The sequence below is a fragment of the Schistocerca nitens genome, chromosome 7 (genome assembly GCF_023898315.1).
Source record: "Schistocerca nitens isolate TAMUIC-IGC-003100 chromosome 7, iqSchNite1.1, whole genome shotgun sequence".
In the NCBI taxonomy this organism is placed as follows: Eukaryota; Metazoa; Arthropoda; class Insecta; order Orthoptera; family Acrididae; genus Schistocerca; species Schistocerca nitens.
This window is the reverse complement of record NC_064620.1, coordinates 459,493,938-459,516,658: the sequence shown is the minus strand read 5'-3', so window position 1 is coordinate 459,516,658 and position 22,721 is coordinate 459,493,938. Positions and strand designations below refer to the sequence as shown.

The 22,721-nt window shown below is 39.0% G+C and overlaps 1 protein-coding gene across 1 annotated transcript in view; it reads left to right on the top strand.

Moving 5' to 3' along the window:
* Positions 1-22,721, top strand: part of LOC126195688 (cohesin subunit SA-2-like) — a 357,264-nt gene that overhangs the window by 84,975 nt on the left and 249,568 nt on the right. Inside the window, exon 6 of the mRNA XM_049934316.1 lies at positions 6,447-6,647. Coding sequence (XP_049790273.1) covers positions 6,447-6,647 — 201 coding nt within the window. The remainder of the gene's footprint in view (positions 1-6,446; positions 6,648-22,721) is intronic.

The window sequence follows — 22,721 nt, the reverse complement described above, 5'->3', positions numbered from 1 at the left end:
AGACTCTACTAAAAATAGTGTCTTAGGATGAATTATTGTTTGTACTCGGAAAGGTCCATCATACTTCCGAAAAAATTTATGTCTTTCTTTCTTTAAGGCCGAGCTCTGAAGATGCTGCCTCACAAGAACTAAATCATCAACCTTATATTGGGGTTCGATAGCCTTCTCGTTATATTTGCCCACTCATTGTTGTGCTCTGTCAAGTATGTTCTTACAGACTAACTCCTGTTTAAGTTGGAAGTCGTCTTCAGGTTGCTCGGGCCATACAAAACATTTAATAAGGGATTCTCCAACAAAGGGTTTACCTGTTACCTCCAAAGGTGTTAAACCTATTGATAAATGTGATAACTCATTTAAAATAAGCTCAAAATCTATCATTTTCATTGCCCATGATGTATGTTTTTCATGGCAGTATGTGTGGTATAACTTCCCAATTTCTTTCATAACCCTTTCACTTGGGTTAGAAGATGGATTATAGTTGGAGATTAATATTCGATGAATATTTTCCCACGCTAGAAATTCCTTAAACTTGTTACTAGTAAACTGTGGTCCATTGTCGGAAAGGAACCGTTTCAGTTTTCCTACCTCAAGAAAGTACTGTTGCAGACAATATTTCTCCTTAAACCTTCTCTGAAAGTCGGCCCAAGATGAAAAACTCTCATTGTTTACAGTTCCCTATTATAAATCTGTCATGACTTCACTAGTTAATACAACATTAGGAGAAGTCACCCTGTTACTTACTCTATCCTGCATCAGCTTGAATTCTTTCCATAACTCATCGACATTTTTCTTAGTGTCATTGAGTTCATAAGAGAGAGGTGTAGACAAGTTGTCTGAGGTTACCCTCGCAGCAAGTTTTCTGTCTGTCATTTCCTCTACCTGTTCCTCCAGACCACTTATATTTAGGGTGTCTGAAGTTGTCAGTTTTTCCTTAAAATTTCTCTCTACATCATCAACTCGAGTGTTTATGCCTGCAATTTGCAATTGGACAATAGGGATCATCTTATCCTGTCTTTCTACACTGTCTTTTAAGGCATGCAACCTTTGCTTTACCGCATAAGATGCAACATTGCATACATTTTGAAATGATCCAAATTTTTTGACAAGTCCCGTTTCTACATTATTACATTTATCTTCAATGTCAAATTCTAATTTTTTAGTTAAATCTGGAAATTGCTCATCCTGTCTTTGGTTGAACTCAGTAAATAGTTGTTCAATGTGAGTATTCAGATGAACTGGTCAGTTTACTCTTTAAATCTAATTTCAGATTTTCTACCTTATTATTTAAAGAGTCAATCTCAGCCTTTAACAAAACTAGCTGCTTGATTGTTCAAGGTTTCACTTTGGTTACTTAAAATTTCACTCTGAGCATCTAACTTGGTGTTCAATTGTGTATTTACTGAATCTAACTTAAGACTTCGATCACTTAGTTCTTGTCTTAAAGAAGCATTTTGAGTATTTAAATCTGCTCTTTGAGCATCTAACTTAGCATTTAGTTCTTTTCATAAAGCCGCCGAATCTGCTCTCTGGGCTTTAAGTAAATTCAATACCTCAGACCAGTCTGGTGCCTCTTTACTCACTGCCATAGCCATGGCTGGTTCTGATGTTTCCCCTGTTTTTTGAAGGCTGTCCGTATCCCTATTGATTTTCGACCTAGTGATCATCTGAAACAACTTCCCCTCTAAATGTACTAGCTACAGTACTATAGTCTTTGAACATTATTGTTGTTCGCTCACCCAGCGTAGAGTTTTTTGCTGCATCACCGAGCAGGCACTGCTGAGTAGCACAGGCGCCAACAGCATTGAGCGTTGCTTGCGGCATCGGCGAGCGGACGCGAAGTTAGCAACGGTGAATGGCAGCTGTTGCAGTCAGCAACAGTGGCGGGTTACTGTGTTGGTGTCAGTGGCTGGTTACTGCGTCGGCGTCACCTGGTTACTGCACCAACGTCGGTGACTGGTACTGCGTGTGTGAGACTTGCTTCCTCCCCACACCCTAATCTTCTTATCCGAAGTATTTTCTTCATCTTCTTTTGTGTAGTATTTATTAAATCATTCACCCCTTTTTCTGTTCAGGCCGCACCCAATTTTCTGGAACAATTTCTCAATTTTGTTACTATTGGTTGCTATGGCAACTCCAATATCTTATTGTCTCAATTTATTTCAAAAATTCCTCGTTTTTGAGTCCTGATCATGTAGGTCGCCATGTTCTGGCAGTTTCCAGTGATTATAGGAAGCCGTGTGGTGCTGGTGTGCAAGACTCACATGTCCCATTCATCGATGGACTTACTTGGAGGTGCTTTGCCGATCTTCTTTTCAGGATAGCCGGCTGCGTCTATCTCCCCAACTTCTTCTCCAACGGTATAATGCTGTTTGGAGAAATTTTCTCTACTCTCAAAATGATTCTGTACACTCAAGATACACTCCTGGAAATGGAAAAAAGAACACATTGACACCGGTGTGTCAGACCCACCATACTTGCTCCGGACACTGCGAGAGGGCTGTACAAGCAATGATTACACGCACGGCACAGCGGACACACCAGGAACTGCGGTGTTGGCCGTCGAATGGCGATAGCTGCGCAGCATTTGTGCACCGCCGCCGTCAGTGTCAGCCAGTTTGCCGTGGCATACGGAGCTCCATAGCAGTCTTTAACACTGGTAGCATGCCGCGACAGCGTGGACGTGAACCGTATGTGCAGTTGACGGACTTTGAGCGAGGGCGTATAGTGGGCATGCGGGAGGCCGGGTGGACGTACCGCCGAATTGCTCAACACGTGGGGCGTGAGGTCTCCACAGTACATCGATGTTGTCGCCAGTGGTCGGCGGAAGGTGCACGTGCCCGTCGACCTGGGACCGGACCGCAGCGGCGCACGGATGCACGCCAAGACCGTAGGATCCTACGCAGTGCCGTAGGGGACCGCACCGCCACTTCCCAGCAAATTAGGGACACTGTTGCTCCTGGGGTATCGGCGAGGACCATTCGCAACCGTCTCCATGAAGCTGGGATACGGTCCCGCACACCGTTAGGCCGTCTTCCGCTCACGCCCCAACATCGTGCAGCCCGCCTCCAGTGGTGTCGCGACAGGCGTGAATGGAGGGACGAATGGAGACGTGTCGTCTTCAGCGATGAGAGTCGCTTCTGCCTTGGTGCCAATGATGGTCGTATGCGTGTTTGGCGCCGTGCAGGTGAGCGCCACAATCAGGACTGCATACGACCAAGGCACACAGGGCCAACACCCGGCATCGTGGTGTGGGGAGCGATCTCCTACACTGGGCGTACACCACTGGTGATCGTCGAGGGGACACTGAATAGTGTACGGTACATCCAAACCGTCATCGAACCCATCGTTCTACCATTCCTAGACCGGCAAGGGAACTTGCTGTTCCAACAGGACAATGCACGTCCGCATGTATCCCGTGCCACCCAACGTGCTCTAGAAGGTGTAAGTCAACTACCCTGGCCAGCAAGATCTCCGGATCTGTCCCCCATTGAGCATGTTTGGGACTGGATGAAGCGTCGTCTCACGCGGTCTGCACGTCCAGCACGAACGCTGGTCCAACTGAGGCGCCAGGTGGAAATGGCATGGCAAGCCATTCCACAGGACTACATCCAGCATCTCTACGATCGTCTCCATGGGAGAATAGCAGCCTGCATTGCTGCGAAAGGTGGATATACACTGTACTAGTGCCGACATTGTGCATGCTCTGTTGCCTGTGTCTATGTGCCTGTGGTTCTGTCAGTGTGATCATGTGATGTATCTGACCCCAGGAATGTGTCAATAAAGTTTCCCCTTCCTGGGACAATGAGTTCACGGTGTTCTTATTTCAATTTCCAGGAGTGTACTTTTAAATCAATCCCACTATATTTTCACTTCCACAGACAGAACACCACATAATAGTTTTCACATAAATAAACAATGTTTCACCAGCCGGAGTGGCCAAGCGGTTAAAGGCGCTACAGTCTGGAACCGCGCGACTGCTACGGTCGCAGGTTCGAATCCTGCCTCGGGCATGGATGTGTGTGATGTCCTTAGGTTAGTTAGGTTTAAGTAGTTCTTAGTTCTAGGGGACTAATGACCTTAGAAGTTAAGTCCCATAGTGCTCAGAGCCAACCAAACAATGTTTCGTAAGCCCAGTGACTCGCAGACCATCAGAACTATAAAGTACTTTTACAATAAATTCAGTTCCAGACATCTCTCAAAGGTCTTGCAAGCTCACCATCACTCTCTCAAGAGAGTAAGTAAGTAAGTGTCTTTTTCTTTTCTTCTAACACAGTTCAGCTGTTCACAATAATGAAAAACGTAGCACTGTCACAGAGTAAGGCGCGCTTGCTCCTTGTGCTGGGCATGTAGCTTCTGTGGCGAATGCGGCAACCACTTGCCCGCATCGATCAACTGTCTACATTGTAGCATTCTTTTGATACACGTCCACCCTGCGCGAACAGAAAACCAGCACGAGGTAGACACTCTCCCATCTCTCACTCTTGTACATAAAATATCGAGTGTTCAAGACAGTGGAAAGCCGAGGGTCTCTAGAACTGGTGTCAAAAGTCTTGAGGCACTACATCATGGCTCGGAGGAACCCTGACAGCAGCGCCACCATGTTGGATAATACTTTTCGTGCAGCCACTGGACGTCGTGTTATGACTCAAACTGTGCACAATAGGCTGCATGATGCGCGACTTCACACCCAACATCTGTGGTGAGGTCTGTCTTTGCAACCATGACACCATGCAGAGTGGTACAGTTGGGCCCAACAGCATGCTGAATGGATCGCTCAGGATTGGCATCACGTTCTCTTCACCGATGAGTGTCACATATGCCTTCAACCAGACAATTATCGGAGATGTGTTACGAGACAACCTGGTTAGGCTGAACGCCTTAGATGCACTGTCCGGCGAGTGCAGCAAGTTGGAGGTTCCCTGCTGTTTTGGGGTGGCATTATGTGGGGCTGACATACACTGCTGGTGGTCATGGAAGGTGCCATAATCTCTATACGATACATGAATGCCATGCTCTGACCGATAATCGAACCATATTAGCAGCATATTGGCGAGGCATTCGTCTTCATGGACAACAATTTGCGACTCTGTTGTGCACATCTTGTGAATGACTTCCTTCAGGATAATGACACTGCTAGCTTAGAGTGGCCAGCATGTTCTCCAGATATGAACCCTATCAAACATCCCTGAGATAGTTTAAAAAGTGCTGTTTATGGACAAAGTGACCCACCAACCACTCTGTGGAATCTACGCCGAATTGCTGTTGAGGAGTGGGACAATCTGGACCAACAGTGCTTTGATGAACTTGTGGATAGTATGCCACGACGAATACAGGCATGCATCAATGCAAGAGGACGTAATACTGGGTATCAGAGGTACTGGTGTGTACAGCAATCTGGACCACCACCCCTGAAGGTCTCGCTGTATGGTGGTACAACATGCAATGTGTGGTTTTCATGAGCAATAAAAAGGGTGGAAATGATGTTTATGTTGATCTCTGTTCCAAGTTTCTGTACAGGTTCCAGAACTCTTGGAATGGAGGTGATGCAAAACTTTTTTTGTTGTGTGTTACTTGCAAAAGCTAAGTAGTGTGTTCCTTTTACTTCTACTTTTATTTGTGTATATTGGTAGTACTATATATTCCACCTCTGGGAGGCATGCAATTCAGACTCAAAATTTATTAGTTTCTCAGTTTTTTATAGAACTAAATAAATGTTTTAAGCTTTTGGCTTTAACCATCTGCCATGGTTGTTAAGTTTTAACAGAAATTACATTTAAATGATGGCCAGTTATTATACCTCTTTTCAGTTTTATAGCTTTCTTGTGTGGATTTTTCTTTTTAAAGTTTTTATTTAACATGTGCACATGAAAATGGATATCGTTGCAAAGAAGTTGAAGTGGTGGCTAAAACTTACCTTCAGGAGATGAAATTCCAGTGCTATTTATAGACAAACAGTAATAACAATAGTAATAAAATAATAATAAAAGTGCAGAAATGGACTGAGGAAAGTTAGAAAAAGGATGGAGGTTTCACTCAATCCCCAGGATGATAAGTATCACATCTTTTTTGAGGGTGAGAAGAAAGAAAGGATTTTTTTTCCACTTTTAAGTGAGTCTATTAGCAGTACTTGAAATTCACCTCCTGAAGTTAAGTGATGGCTAGTTATTATGTTCCTTTCCAGTTTTATAGCTTTCTTGAGTGAATTTTCCTTTTTAAAGTTTCTTACCTGCACTAGTCATACAGTAAAATAATTAAAGACATTAATGACCCATCTGTCATGTGTCCAAACACAAAAATCATCATTGGTCTGTTACATGACAGTCAGCTGTCACAGGATCTGTCAGCTGTTTTTAAGTATTTGTTAATTGACTGAAAGTGGTTAATAGGCTTTTGCCTTTCAAAACAACAGTTGCAATTATAACTCTTGTATCTTCCTGTTTTTACAGTATCCTGATCATGCCAGATGCCTGGTGGATGCATTGTGGGATAATTGCGATGAGCTGAGAAATTGGCCCGAAATGTCCAGACTTGGAATGGTGCAAAATGACACTGGCAACCTGCCAGCAGTAAAAATTATTGTAAGTTGCATAGAGTGTGCAGTTTCTGGTAAATCAGTGAAAGGCGATGCAAAATTAGGGCAAAAAAAGGTAAGTTCCATTATTTGGACATTAGTAAATTTTTAGTGATTTATAAAAAGGAACTTTAATATTACGCATAATAGTTAACAGTTGTGAGCAGTTTATATGCTAGAGCTTTCAGTATTAATTTCTATCCCAATTTAAACAAAAGCATGATACAGAATAGTGTATAACTTACAATACACATAAGAAAATTGCAAAATCAAAGGATGAATGTGATAATAGAGCTTTACATAGGGTAAATGTACGGACACATATGCAGTTTGCCTAGTCTGTGTATATTTCTTCTTCGTTTTCCCAGTTGCGGGATTTTAAACCTTTCTTTAAGACAGCCGTGAATAACTTTAGTGATATGGAATTCCCTTTCATCCATCTTTTCTAAATTCTGAATTTCTTGTTATCAAAATGAAGTATAATGGAAGCTGTAACATTGATACATATATTCTTTAGAATGCTAACATAAGTTATATTAGTGACTTGCTTCTTAAGGGCTTCTGGTACAGAAGTTGTTGAAACTGAATCTGAAACGTTATGAATCACAGGCAAAGTGGTGATTCATAATCATTGCTCCATTCTGCAATTTTATTCATGACTTGGAAATGGACCAGTCATCATGGATGTTTTTAACCTCTATGTCCATGCTTCATATACAGTAGCATAATTAACAGCACCTGCTTCCTAGCAAAACAATTATACGTGTCTGTTCACCCAAGCACTTCTATTCTCTTTTGTGCCATTCTTCATGGCCGTTTATTTACTTTCTTGGAAAATATAAATGATGCAAATTATGTGTACTTGGAATATGTGAACGTTATATTATTACTGCTGTTTATATTTATATCTAATTCTGTATTGCCATTACATTACACTTAATTTTTCTGGGACTATTTACACAATTAAACCACTGATCTACAGTTAATGCAGCATGCCATTTGCAACACAAGTATTCGCAGATAGTACTTATATTGCAAAATTGGACTTAAAATTGCAGCATCAGTAAACATTTGCTTGAGAAAGAAACATAAGCATAATGGTATGGTGGGACTATTCTAACCATTGTCAGATGAGATTTTTAGGCTTCTTGTCCCACCTTTTTCCCTTTCTCTCTTGGGAATCTGTTGCTGTCAGACAATTGTGTGTTTTTGTAGATTATGACAAAAAACGCTTCAAAATAATGTGTCACATCTTTATTCTGTTGCATAGCTATAGCAGTGTTCACTTACACTTTGCTCTTGCTTGTTCACAGTGTTCTACAGTTATCCATTAAACAACATGATTTCCAGTTTATTGCACTGAACTTTGTGTTTTTATTCTGCTGGTGTCAGTCATTTAATCCACCATTTTTGTCGATGGTCTCATAATTTTTGGGTTCCATTATGTTGATAACATATTTGTCTCACAGATGAATTACATGTGTGAAATGTTATACTGTCACCAACATGGCCCATCCAAACACCCATTCACATGTGAAACAGTAAAAAACTGAACTTTGTAGATCTCACAATAGAAAACAAAAATCATCAAACCCATAACAACCAGCAAAACTATGCACAGCAGATCCAATCATCCTGCAACACACGAACTGTTAAGGTAAGGAAATTTTAGATACACACTAAACAGATTTAAAAGATTCCATACACACAAAGTAAGCTTTTTAACAACAGAATAAGCCATAAATAGGAAATATTATGGAAACGATAATTACTATTCACCATACAGCAGATATGCTGAGTTGCAGATAGGCATAACAAAAAGACTGTCAAACAAAGCTTTCGACCAAACAGGACTTAATCAGTACTAGACAACATACATGTACACACACTCACACAAACCCAACTCACACACATGACCAGTCTCTAGCTGCCAAGGCCAGACTCGTTGCCTTAGTAGCCAGAGACTGTGTGTGTGTGTGTGTGTGTGTGTGTGTGTGTGTGTGTGTGTGCATGCGCGCGCGCGAGTTGCATTTGCGTGAGTGTGTGTGTGTATTTTGTCTAATTCTGATGAAGGCGTGTTAGACCAAAAGCTTGGTTTGACAGTCTCTTTGTTGTGCCTATATGCGACTCAACAGATCTCCACCAGCAATTATCCTTTTCATTATATTGTCATTATTCCATCCTGGATTTTTCAATTGTTCAATAAATAAGAAAATATTATGAGAAAACCAGGATACAACTAACATGCAGTATGAGTAATACACCCCAAAATTGATTAGAAACACTAACTGCAGGCTCAGATAAATTGAACAAAGCAGGCACAGATCAGTTGACCAGCAATGGCAGTGAACATTTTTATGTAATGTTTAACAAACCATTGGAGAGAATAGATTGACACTCACCTCCTAGAAGAGGTTTTGAGTTGCAGAAAAAAAAATAGCACAACTATCACACGCATGGCCTCTATCTTGAGGCGCTAATGCCTGATTCAGCAGTCAGGCCTTAGCACCTGGAAGCATAGGCTGTACGTGTGTGAGTTACGCTTGTGTGAATCTGTGTGGGTTTTCTCCTCCAGAAGAAGGACTGTATCCAAAAGATTAAATATTTTCAGCATTCTGTGTGCCTGCTTATCACTCAGCACCGCTTTTATGTGGTTAGCAACTGTATATCCTTTCCATATAGTTGTTATTCGATCTTGGACTTTCCATTATGTAAAGTTTAGAAACTGTAGAATAAGATCATCAGAACACCTGTTTTTGTTGTTGTGATCACTGCTCCATAGACATAATGTTGCTGCTCTCCTTGCTAATTTATCTTATGCAAGTCTTTCCATACCTGTAACAATAATGGAGGTTCCAGGCCATGTATATACTTCCTTCAAACCCAAGTTTCTCTGAACTATACAGATGGAAATTGTCTCTCCAGTGTATGCTGCACTCTTGCAATTCTCCTGGCCTAAACCTCAACTATACTGAATCCCACTGCCTCACCTTAGCTTTCCCCTCTCTCTGTTGTCCACACTACTACTTCCCTATACAGATTGTGTACAGCCATCTCCAGGGCGGATTAGAGAATATTTCTTTGCACAAGTGACATCATTTGGTGTCCTGCCTCCCACTTTTCCTTTGTACACATCCACCCATGTCACTTTTCACTACTAACTGTGATGTGCAGGGTTTTTGATAAAGTACAGGGTGTCCCACTCAACCCTCCCTGATTTCAAAGACCTGGGGGGGGGGGGGGGGACGACGACAGTAGACATGACAATGAAAAATGCACCACATTGTAGAGCATCTCATAGAATTTATTTATTTGTCATCAATACACCTCTACATGTGAACCTGTTGTAGCATGAAGAATATCGAGTCTATAATCAATTTCTTGCCAAGTTCCTTGTAACATTTCCTCTGTTATTGTTGCAATCGCATTAGTGATATGATGTCACAACGTAGGAATATCATCCACTTTGGTCTTGCCAAGTTCCTTGTAACATTTCCTCTGTTATTGTTGCAATCGCATTAGTGATATGATGTCACAACGTAGGAATATCATCCACTTTGGTCGCATACACGCAGTCCTTCATGAGTCTCCACATGCAGATATCAAGCGGCAAAATGTCGGGTGAACGTGGTGGCCAGGCAATGGATCCTCTGCGTCTGATCCAACGATTGGGAAATTTCCTATCCAGGAACTTGCAAACAGCCATCGACCAATGCGGCGGAACTCCATCTTGTTGAAAAATGATGTTGGGTTGCAAGTCTTCCATCTGAGGGTACACAAACTGCTCCAACATGTCCAGATACCCTGACCCATTCACTGTTTGTTCCGCAAGGAAGAACGGTCCAAGAACCCTGTCGTGCATTATCCTGCACCAGACTTTTAGTTGAGGGCTATCACGAACATGTGCAACAACAACGTTTCGGTTTTGCGAACTCCAGTTCCAGACATTATGCCTATTAACCCTTCCTGATAGATGAAAGGTTGCCTCATCTGAGAATAAACATCTCTCCAGGAAGCTGGCATCCATATCAATATGCTGCAGCATATCTACAGCAAACTGTGGTCAGCTTGGTTTGTCGTTCAGCATCAGATGTTGCAGAATTTGCAATTTGTAAGCACACATACGAAGACGCTGGTGAACTACACGATGCAATGTTGATCGAGGTACATCAAGTTGTCTAGATGCTTGACGAAATGACTTACGTGGCCTTCTGATGTCCTCCACTGTCTCTTCTGAAACTCCATAACGTGCACCTCCAGAATGTTTCAGTACACTTCCTGTTGCCAGAAACTTCCTGCCCCATTCCTTAATTGTTTTAACATTAGGTGGATCACATTCATAAACACGATGATAATTTCTTTGCACAGTAATCAGTGATTTTGTTTCTGCAAACGACACTACTGCTTGCCTGTGCTCCTGTGGAGTCGGCCATTTTCACTTCATGCCACCATGCTGCACTCTGGCGACGATACTTGGCACTTCTGATACAGGAATATAAATCCTTTGAGCTGCTCTACAATGTGGTGCATTTTTCTTTGCCATATCTACTGTGGTTTTTCTCTCCTGGGTCCTTGAAATCAGGGAGATTTGAGTAGGACATCCTGTACATAATGACATGCACTTATCAAAAATTGCGAAGAATGGTGTCACTGGAAAACTCATGCACTTGGCTAGAAACATATTTGAAGGGTAGACAACAGTGCACGGAGATTATCTACTGTAATGGAGAAACACTGGACAGGAGAACGTCAAGTATACAAAAATATACATTTTGGTGTTCCTCAGGGCTCTATTTTAGGTACAGTCCTATACATATGCTATGTAAATGATTTCTCAAGTTCTCTTGAAAATAATCAGTTGATCACTATGTATGCAGATGATACATCTGGTGTCTGCTATGGAATCAGCCCAGCCTAGTGAAGAGATACATAACTGTATTGAAAAGGCAAGAGCTCACTTTTGAAAGAGAGAACCGAAAAATAAACATAGAAAAAACTAATATTATTCATTTTAAGCCAAGTGGTCCAAACAGACAAAATACTGTGATTGATGAAATACTAAACCTGTACAGATTGTAAATCCTTGGGTTTATGCATAGATGATCGACTTTCATGGAAGCAGCAAGCTGAATATGTCTGTAAAAAAAAAATAACACCCATTCAGTCCATATGTATTAAGAAGATTATCACCATATCTTAATTCTGAAACTTTAAGACTGTATATTATGGATTAGTGTATCCTTTCTTGTCTTATGGAATAGTAATGTGGCATGGGACATACCAAACTAATATGAAAAGGGTTTTCGTACTGCAGAAGCGAGCCTTGAGGATCATAGCAGAAGTAAAACCAGAAACTTCTTACAAATCCCTATTCATTAGACAATATTCTCACAGTTCATGGCATAAGTATACTAGAAACTATAATGATAGTGAAAGAAGACACTAAGATCACAATAAGAAACATGGATATTCACAACTATGAAACAAGGCATAGAAAAGATTTTCATATGGTTAAAAGAAGATTAACAGCGTAAAGCCCCTATGTCAAAGGAGCTGTTTTTAATAACTTGTTACCAAATGAAGTTAAGATATTGACAGGGGATACTTTTAAAAAGTGAATCAAGCAGTGGCTTATCCAAAAATGCCCATATAACTTGAATTTATCATGGATTACAATGTAATAAGAAATTATGTAAACTAAAAATATTGCAATTGTAAAAAGTTTATACTTAGTTGAAAATGTACAAGCATGTTAAATTACGTGTTATGAGCAATAAATTGAACGGAATTTAATATTATGGTACAAATCTTTCACTTTGGCATCCCTTGCACCCCTCTGAGTTTGGTGCACCAAGTACCGCTACTAATTAGGTGGCTTGTGTTGCTTGGGCCTTAAACCAGTCTGGGTCTTCTCCCACCATTCTTCCCCCCCTCTCTCTCACTCCCTTCCTCGCTCCCTCCCTCCCTCTCCCTCCTTCACTCTCTCCCTCCCTCTCCCACTCTCCCCCACCTCCACTCCCATTTCTACTCCTCTCACTTCCCATCTCTCCCTCCTTTTCCACCACTCATCCCTTCCCCTCTCTCCCTCCTTTTCCACCACTCATCCCTTCCCCTGTCTTCCTCCATTTCCATCCCTCCTCCCTGTCCTCTTCAGCTCTACGTTGTGTAACTCCTCTGTCCACTTCCATGCTCTGTGTCTCTTACTTGCTCTACCCTGTGCACTCCTTCCGTTGTGTTGTGCAGCCACTGAACCATCAGGCAAAAGACCTGCCTTACACTTTCCTGTTACTCCCTCCTTGCCTCATTCATACTTCCCTACTCCCTCCCCACCTCCAACAGTAAAGTCTGAGGATACAAGATTTCGCAGTTGTTTTGTAGCCAAGCTTTTGGATTCATTGATTGAGGTAGAAATCTTGTACCCATTTCAAATGTAAATGAACAATCTCTATTAGCAGTAAATTTATTCATATGTTTGTCTGGAAAAATCATCCAGAAGTTAAAAGTTTAATTATTATGTAAGAAGATTTATTAAGGACCAAATCTTCTTTTGTATGTTTTCTTATTTTTGTGTGATTTATTCTACATGAGCTCCATGCCATCCTAAGAATGTTAACTGTAATTGCCATCATGACATGCAAAGTAATCAGAGGCGGCAGAGAATCTTCGGCATGAATCAAGGGGCAAGGAATACCAACAACCAGAAGATTATGATGATAATGTAAACTCCGATTGTGGATACACTTGTTTTTTGCTTCAGAAGTTTGGAGTTTGTTTAAAAACAAGATGTATCTAGTTGATTAATATCAGATTACTACATAATTAAAGGCATAATAATAGTCATCCTACCCAGAGTTGACGAATCCTGGTTTTAGTAGAAGTTGAATTCTTCTACAGGCATAAGAAGAATTATCAATGAGTCAGGGGTTCACAGAAGTCTTGGAACTTAAGAGCAGTGGTGCGGTAATTTATAAATTAACTGAACTGACATGTGTGGCAACCGTGGTGCAAGACAAAGTTGAAGACAACTAAACAATACTGGTCAGTACATAAAACTGAAAACTGAATAACAAAACTCAACATCAATGAGGAAGATAGTGGCATGAAAGGAACAATGCTTGTACAATAAGCCACTATTAACCATCCAAGGCTGAAATAATCAAGGTATATATTCTTCTTTCAGAAGTAATGATTTTAAAGAAGTAACTGGCAGAACTGATGTTACTATTCAGTGTCCAAGATAATTGACTTTACGATGCTGGAACTTCAAGAAGCTGTACAGCCTAAGGCACAAAAAGTGAAATCCAACAAATTTGAGTAATATATGCTTTTAAGCGGTCTCCTGCGTGTATTGGAATATCTGTTCGTGAATAAAGCTGCTTATAGCAATGTGATTCGACTTCAGTTGCTAAAAAATTGAACAGCCTTAGAATTATGAGAATACATTGTACATCTAGAGTTCATTTATCAAAAGTGAAGACAGAATTTGAACCACAAAGGAATATATATATTCATAGTGGTAATATTGACTATTTAAACTGAGTTATCCAGCAACAATCAAGAATTTCAACCACAACTCCCAAGATACAGACAACTGAAGCACCCAAGATGAGTGGCCCTACATGTCATTCAAAACAAGCAGTCGGCAACTGTCCGTGGTGGTGTTGCAGTTCGACAAATTGCCGGCAGACGGCATGCGTACTAACATTAGCAGGCTGTGCCATGCTGCAAAAAGCATTCTAGCTGTCCATGACAATGTGCAAAACGCCATAACTCAGTGGGTTCAGAATTTTTTTCTTTTTCTTTTCAAAGTCCAGTGGCGTGACCAGGTGAATACAGAGATTAAAATGAAATATTTTATTACTACAACTTCTATGAATATACTAGTTGATTATGATATGGTCCCTGTGACATTCATATGTTCCATTTTTATGGTGAGTGTTCTTACATACAGTAAATTACAACCAGGTTATTACAGCCAATATACATACACACATTCCACAACTTACATTGGATGCAATTCGCTACAACTACAGTATTGCGATATATAATTATAAATTTGTTTTAGTTTTGGAATAATACAATGGCCAATGGCCCACATAGACCACAACATGACCATGCTAGTACAGCCAGTTTTACGACAGTTGGCTCACTTAAATAATACAGTTATGTATGCGCATGACAAGTTCACCTGAGTTGAAAACATATTGGCGCAAATTGATACCAGAACTCACAAATTTAGAAACATGATGTAATGAATTCACTACCCATTTTATGGTAGAATAGATAGATTGGAAACAGGATTGAACATGGGCTTTGATCGTGTTTCTGATATATATATATAGGTGGTTAGAAATAGTGTAAACTAAACAAGGTGGTACCATAGAGCACGTACATGTTATCAAGGCAGAAAGTGACAGGTTTGGACAATTGTGATGTTAGAAAAAGAAGTGATGCATACTAAACAATGTTACATAGTTATACTGACAAAAATATTGATGTGTTGTCAATAATAATTAACAAAGTGGAACCGACATTGCAAAAGCTTGAATTAAATAAGGACAAATATTGTACAGGAGTATATACTAAAAGTATAGAGTTAGTAGACAACAAATATACATTTACAACAACTACATGTGCATCGTCAATAGCACCGACAGTTCACAGCTGTGATAGTTTTAGTACAAACACACATGCAACAATATCAAAAAATAATGCTTTGAGTTTAGATTAGACAAATAAAGAGTTAAGAAAAGATGTAGAAGGCATGTTATTAAAGAACAAGATGTTACCTAATAACTGTGATGGGTTTACCACAGCACAAAGCAAAGGTTTAAATCAGAAATGCCCCAAGTTTTCACCTTCAGATGATATTTATCCAGTTTTATTTCTAAAGTCATTTAAGGGCATGTTACCTGATTCCTGATTAGATTCTAATAAGATCAAATTTGTAATTAGCTATTTGATGAGCGATGCTGCACAGTGAGTTATGCTACAGCTAGAACAATTCACAACTTACATTGAATTCGAAACAGCATTTAGGTCTAAGTAGTGGAGTGAAGGAGCCCAAAAGAAACTGAGATTAGAGCTTTTGAGATCAAAACCTTTCAATAACAGTTCATGGAATGGATACAGATACAGAGATTTTGTGGAGTGGTGTCTCAACAAAATAAAATTTATAGATGATCCTGTAAGACAGGAGTATTTATTGGAAGCTGGTTACCATGGCATGTAAGGGTCAAATTGTTAGAGAAGGATTGGGGAAAAGTGAACTACTTACTGAAATTTCTAGAAGAGGTAGATACAGTGGAAAGACAAGCTGAAAGATGGCACACAGGCAGCACTACCAACACAGTAATTTTAACAGAGGATCTCGCCCACTAAAGAGGATGCTATAAATTCAGGAAACAGGGTAAACAACAGTCATGATTATAATCATTCAGGGAATAGATACAGAAGTGGGGACAATTACAGAAATTTTCACAACAGCATATTTAATAGTACTACTACCATGGAGAGGGAAAAGTAATACGCTTCCGGGGAGAGGCTCCCTCGCCAGAAGCAATACAAAACAAGCCACAACAAATCTCTTCTAGCTTAATTTAGTACGATTATGACTGCAGTTTAACAGATGTTCTACTACATGAAGATAACACACAAACAAAAGAATATATGAATCCAAAACTGACATGCATTGTTAGTAACGTAACTGTGGACATTATTTTAGATTCTGATTGTGACATGTCAGTGGTTAATTATCACTTCTTACAGTGAAATAATTTGTTGGATGCTTTCCTTCAGTTACCACTCACACGAATAAAGATAACAGGCAAACTAGTATTCACAGAATTCTTTGTTAAGTGTACAGTAAACATGCATACATTTCAACAAGCAAAATTTGCAGTGGAAGGTTTAATTGTACCCATGATTCTAGTCATAGATTGGTTGTCAGACAATAATGTATCTTTAAACTTCCAAAATGGGACACCAATATTCACACATGAACAACAAGAGGACTTAGGTGTCATACATTTTGAGCAAAGTAACAGCCAGATCAGGGCTCACTTTAATGACAGAAGCTACACTGCAATAGGATGACAGGCACCAATTACATGCAGACATGGAACAAGTGAGTGAAACAGATATAACTGATAACATTAACATATCAAAGAATCTAAGTATTGATGAAAAGAAGGATTTGATTTATTTATTTTATAGGCATATAAAAGTATTTTCAACGTGTGTAGTTGTTATTGAAGAGTTTGTTTGTAGGTCGTAGATTAAACCACACAATGTATTTCACTTCAGAAGCTACCTCATACGAGTATTGACGAAGTCATTAGTACAAAAAGAAAATTAAAGAATGTTGCAGTGGAACATTATAGAAATGTCCAATAATGGTTACAATAATCCATTAGTTATTGTTAAAAAGTGGATAGCAATGTACTCATAGAGTTAGATGCACAAACTGTGATTAGAATAATTGGGACACAGGGAGAGAGGTTCCCTACAATACAGGAGCTGCTAGCGAAATTTGGAGTAAAGTATATCAGCACAGTTGACCTGAGAGGAGGTTGCTGGGAGATTACCTTAGATGAAGATTCATGGAAGTATACCACATTCCTGTTTGAAGGAAGGTCATATCAGTTCCCAAGTGCTACCATTCAGCTCATAAGAGCTTTGAATAAAGCGACAGGCAATGAGTTACGAAGTAAACTATTACATTACATTTATACTTATTCCATAGATCATGATTATTACATTTCATAATGATGTGGGACATGTCACTTTAACATATTTTCTTTACACAACATAATCATTATTATTATTGTCTTTTTTTTTTTCAGTACTTCATATCTAAAAATTCGTCTGTTGAGTAGAAGGAGATGTCATTCAGAAATTCTTTTAATTTTTAAATGTTGGTTGGCTGTCTGTCAGACTTTTAATGCTAGTTGGCAAACGACCAAAGATTTTTGTGGTAGCATAATTCACCCCTTTCTGTGCCAAAGCCAGATTTAACCCAGAATAGTGAAAATCATCCTTTCTTCTAGTGTTGTAGCTAAGCACCTTGCTATTATTTTTGAATTGGGCTGGGTTATTAATAACAAATTTCATATATATGTATTGCGCAGGTACTGCGAATATCCTGAGTTTCTTAAATAAATGTCTCCAAGGTGCTCTTGGGTGGGCTGCAGCTATTATTCTGATTACTTGCTTTTGAGCAATGAATACTTTTTCTCTTAGTGATGAATTACCCCAAAATATGATGTCATATGAAAGCAGTGAATGAAAATAGGCATAGTATACTAATTTACTGATGTTTCAATCACCAAAATTTGCAACAACCCAAATAGCATGAGTACCTGAACCTAACTGTTTCAGCAGATCAACAGTGGGTTTTTTCCAATTCAATTTCTCATCAGTGCTTGTACCCAAAAATTTGGAGTGTTGTGCCTTGCAACAGACTTCTATTCAAAGTCTGTATTTATCAGTGGTGTTATTCCATTTACTGTACAGAATTGTATGCACTGCATTTTTCAAAATTTAGTGAGAGTCCATTTGCAAAGAGCCATTTAATAACTTTCTGAAAGACATTATTTACAATTTCCTCAACTTCTTGTTTGTTGTGTGTGATTACTGTACTTGTATCATCAGCAAACAGAACTAGCTCTGCATCTTGATGAATATAGAGTGGCAAGTCATGAGTATATATTAAGAACAATAAGGGACATAAGACTGAACCCCTTGGGGCACCATTCTTTATACTTCCCCAGTAAGAGGATTCTGCTGATTTTTGCAGACTACCTGTACTGTTAACTTCAATCTTTTGCATTCTTCCAGTTAAATGTGAATTAAACCATTTGTGCACCATCCCACTCATACCACAATACTTAAGCTTACATAGAAGAATTTCATGATTCACACAGTTAAAAGCCTTTGAGAGATCACAAAATATTCCAATGGGTTGTGTCTGATTATTCAGAGCATTTAGTATTTGATCAGTGAAAGCATATATAGCATTTTCTATTGAAAAGCCTTTCTGACTACCAAATTGACATTTTATTAGCACTTCATTTTTACAAATATGTGATGCTACTTCTGAATACATTACTTTTTCAAGACTTTTGGATTGGATAAAGCTGTCAGAAGTGATTTTGGGCAGTAGTTGTTACCATCAGACCTATCCCCTTTTTATGCAATGGTTTAACAATAACATATTTCAGTCTATCTGGATAAGCCCTGTTTCAGTGAGCTACTACATATTTGGCCGAGAATTGTACTTATCTATTGGGAACAAACTTTTAGTACTCTGTTCGAAATGCCATCAGTTCCATGCGAGCTTTTACTTTTGAGTGAATTTATTATTTTTCTAATTTCAGTAGGAGAGGTGGATTTAATTTCAGTTTTATCAAATTGAATAAGTATTTCCTCTTCCATATACTGCCTTGCATTTTCTGATGAATAGCTGGATCCTATTTTCTCTAAAACACTTAAAAATGGTTATTATAAATGTTTTCTACTTCTGACTTTTTGTTAACAAACTTTTCATTGATTTTGAGAGAAATACGGTCTTCCTGTGCCCTTGGTTGCCCTGTTTCCTTTTTAACAATATTCCAGATTGTTTTAATTTTCTTATCAGATGAGGTAATCTCAGACATAATGCACATAATTCTGGACTTTTTAATAACTCTTCTGAATACAGGCAGTAGGTTTTGTAATGTTTCACTGTTTCTGGATCATTACTCCTTCTAGCTATAAGATACATTATCTTTTCTGTTTACAATATATTTTTACCCCTTTAGTAAGCCATTGCTTCTTAGATGGTTTCTTACAATTATATTTCACAGTTTTGTTAGGGAAACTGTTTTCAAATATAATCAGAAAGGTATCATTGAATAGGTTAAATTTTAAATTAGCCTCAGGTTCTCTGTACACCTCATCCCAGCCCAACAGTTGCAAACTTTTCCTAAAATTTGCAGTTGCTAAATTGTTTATTGAACATACTATTTTGCAGGAACTTTTTGCATTAACTGTATTGAGCTATGTCATGTACTGTAACTATCTATGCACCATTATCAGACGGACCATTATAAACAGGAAAAGTTTTTATTTGATCAAATTTATCTTGGTCTATAAAAACATTATGTATCAGTGTGCTGGTTTGATGTACCAGCTGTATGTCACACTAAAAGAACCAAGTAATACTTCTAGGTCATTTCTATCAGACTCTTTTCAGAAAATCTACATTGAAATCCTCTAACAATAATTTGCTTCCCTCTGTCTGACAGATAATACTTTGGGCATTTAGTCTGAACCACACAGATTGGATGCGATCATACTGTGCCATGGAACCAACTAACAAAAAACAACTCAAATCGTTTTTGGGATGGTGGGATTCTACAGAAAATTTCTTGCTAAATCAGTGCTTAATGCACCAAATTTGATTAGATTTTTAAAACAGAGCACAATATGGAGATGTGATATAAATTGCCATGTCGAATTTTCGAAAGTAAAGGAAGCATTGACAGCATGCCAACTGCTGGTTTATCTGTATTTCGTTCTTCCTTTTCATACAGCACTGGATGCATCAGGTATGGGTTGGGCTGTCACATATTCCAGTATGTGACTTATCACACATTAGAGAGAAAACCAACTGCTCTCATTAGTAGAATTTGCATGCAGCATGAACGAAATTATAGCATTACAGAAAAGGAAACATTGTCAGTAGGTTGGACATTCAAGAAATTTAAATAACCACAAGCAGGACACGAGACAGAAATACATACAGACCATAGTGCGTTGGCATTTATATTAAAGAGCAAACTTCAGTGCCGTAGGGTAACATTTTGGATTCTCTTTCATTTTAACTATTAAATATATAAAGCAGGAAGATAATATGACAGCCGATGCACTGTCTTGACTACCAGTTGTGATTGCAAATTATCTTCAACAGTTATTTGTGCCTCAAAATCTTCAGCTCTTCTCAATCCCGGTTCAAAAAGTTTACTATACTTATTGCACAAGTCAGAAACACTGTCATGAGTCACCAAAACATTCATTTGTAACACATTATCTTGTATGCACATTTTGAACAAATGAAACAAGTCCAAATTAAAAATGTTTGCATTGTTTATAGGTCATAGTATGTGAAATCAAATACACAAAGTTTCTGACGAACTGCACATGTGAAGTACTGGTATTTTGTGTCCATTATAAGCAGACTAAACAGAAATAAACTTCGGTAGCCCTGTGCTACCTATATCGTATCATACGTGTTTTTATTGATGAGGGAAACAGACGCATCTGAATCTGACTAAAATTTAATAGCCTTTTGATCCATTCTTAATTGGCCAAAAAGTTTGTTCCTCTGTGGATTACAGTGGAAGATTTCCACAAAGTGGAAAAGAGAGCCTTTGTTGGTGCCAGCTGTAATGGTTGTGCCGTCAAAACAGTTTCTTGCTGAGAACTACGCTGTAGCCATGCAATAGACTGGTGCCTGCCCTGGCTGCTTTGTGAATAGACAGTTTAGATATGACTTTGTTTACCACATTTGAAACACTGTGCTTCATGATAAGGACAAGCTTTTCTATCATGATCTGAAAACCACTAAGCACAAGACTTAATCTTTTTACTCTGAAGCACACCACATATATCACGCAACTGAAAGTTTTTACCATTACTTTTACTTTTAATGTCAGCTCTGCTTTTATTCACTTTAACATTAGCTTAAACTGGAGACGGAGTGCCTTCTGCAGTATGAGCAAGAAAAATAGATGGAGCCTCAAAATCAACTTTAGTCATGTCCACAATACTTTGAAACTCTACAATTGACAAACCAGTTTTCAGATCCATATCTGGCAGTCTTAGGGTAGCAATGTATATACAAGGTGGATCACTAACTATTGCCAACTAAAATAACTCTGAAAGTATGATAGTAGCTGAAAAGTTCGTGGGACAAATATTGCATGGGATAACGGGGGCCATAATATAACGTTGGTTTTTTGTTGCTAGGTGGGGTTGCATCAGAGATATGAAGGTCAGCTTTGTTCTTTTTTTAAATGAGATGCTGTAGTTTGGTACTTATATTCTGATAGCAGCTATCGAGATGAATCCAATGATGCGTAACAGTAAGGTCTTTGGAGGTCAACAAAGGTCAAAAAGGTGGCATGAATGTCCATTTACAGAAGGTGTTCGAAGTGATGACCATTGGTACCAATGGAGTGCTGCAATTTTCTTATCAAGGATTGAGTGGTATTCCTTATCACATCAGCACTTATCAAAGCTTATGCTCCGACAATTCTCTCTCGTATATCGTGCAAATAGTAAATATTGGCCAAATACAGCGTATCCAATTAACGTGCCATTGACATGTAAACATCATTCGACTGTTTCGCAATGCAACACTAATAGGAACAATAAGACTAGTATTGTCGAATCAAGCGAGTGTGAATGATGTACTCCTTTGAAGAACAAGTCGATTTGTTTCTCATTTCTGGAGAATGCCAATCGAATTCAGTGGGAGCTAGAGACTTATACGCTGAAAGATATCCTCAATGTACTCACTCTACAGGTCATACATTTAAATATGTGTATGATAAATTGAGAACAATTGGATCTTTAACACATCGGAAACATATCCAGCAAAGGAAAGTTACTAACAAGGAGACGTAAATTGGTACTCTTGCCACTGTGGTTCGAGATCCTTGTGTTAGTTCTCATCAGACTGCAAGGGAATATGGCATGAGACAGAGTAGTGTTGTTCGTGTTGTGCATCGCCATAAATATCATCCTTACCATATCACTCTCCTCCAAGAATTAACTAGTATGGATTGTATGCATCACATTGAATTCTGCTGATGGACTCAACTTTAGATTCAGAGGGATGACACATTTATTAATTTGATTTTATTTACTGATGAGGCTACATTCACAAACCATGGATATGTTAATTTGCATAACATGCATTATTGGGCAACTGAAAATCCATGTTGGCTGCAGCAAGTTGCACACGAAAAACCGTGGTCGGTGAATATATGGTGTGAGATTCTGGAGGACAGAATTATAGGCCCCTATTTCATCGAAGGAAATCTTTATGGTAGGAAGTACACCACATTCCTGCAAGAAACATTAGGTCTGTTATTGGAAGAAATAC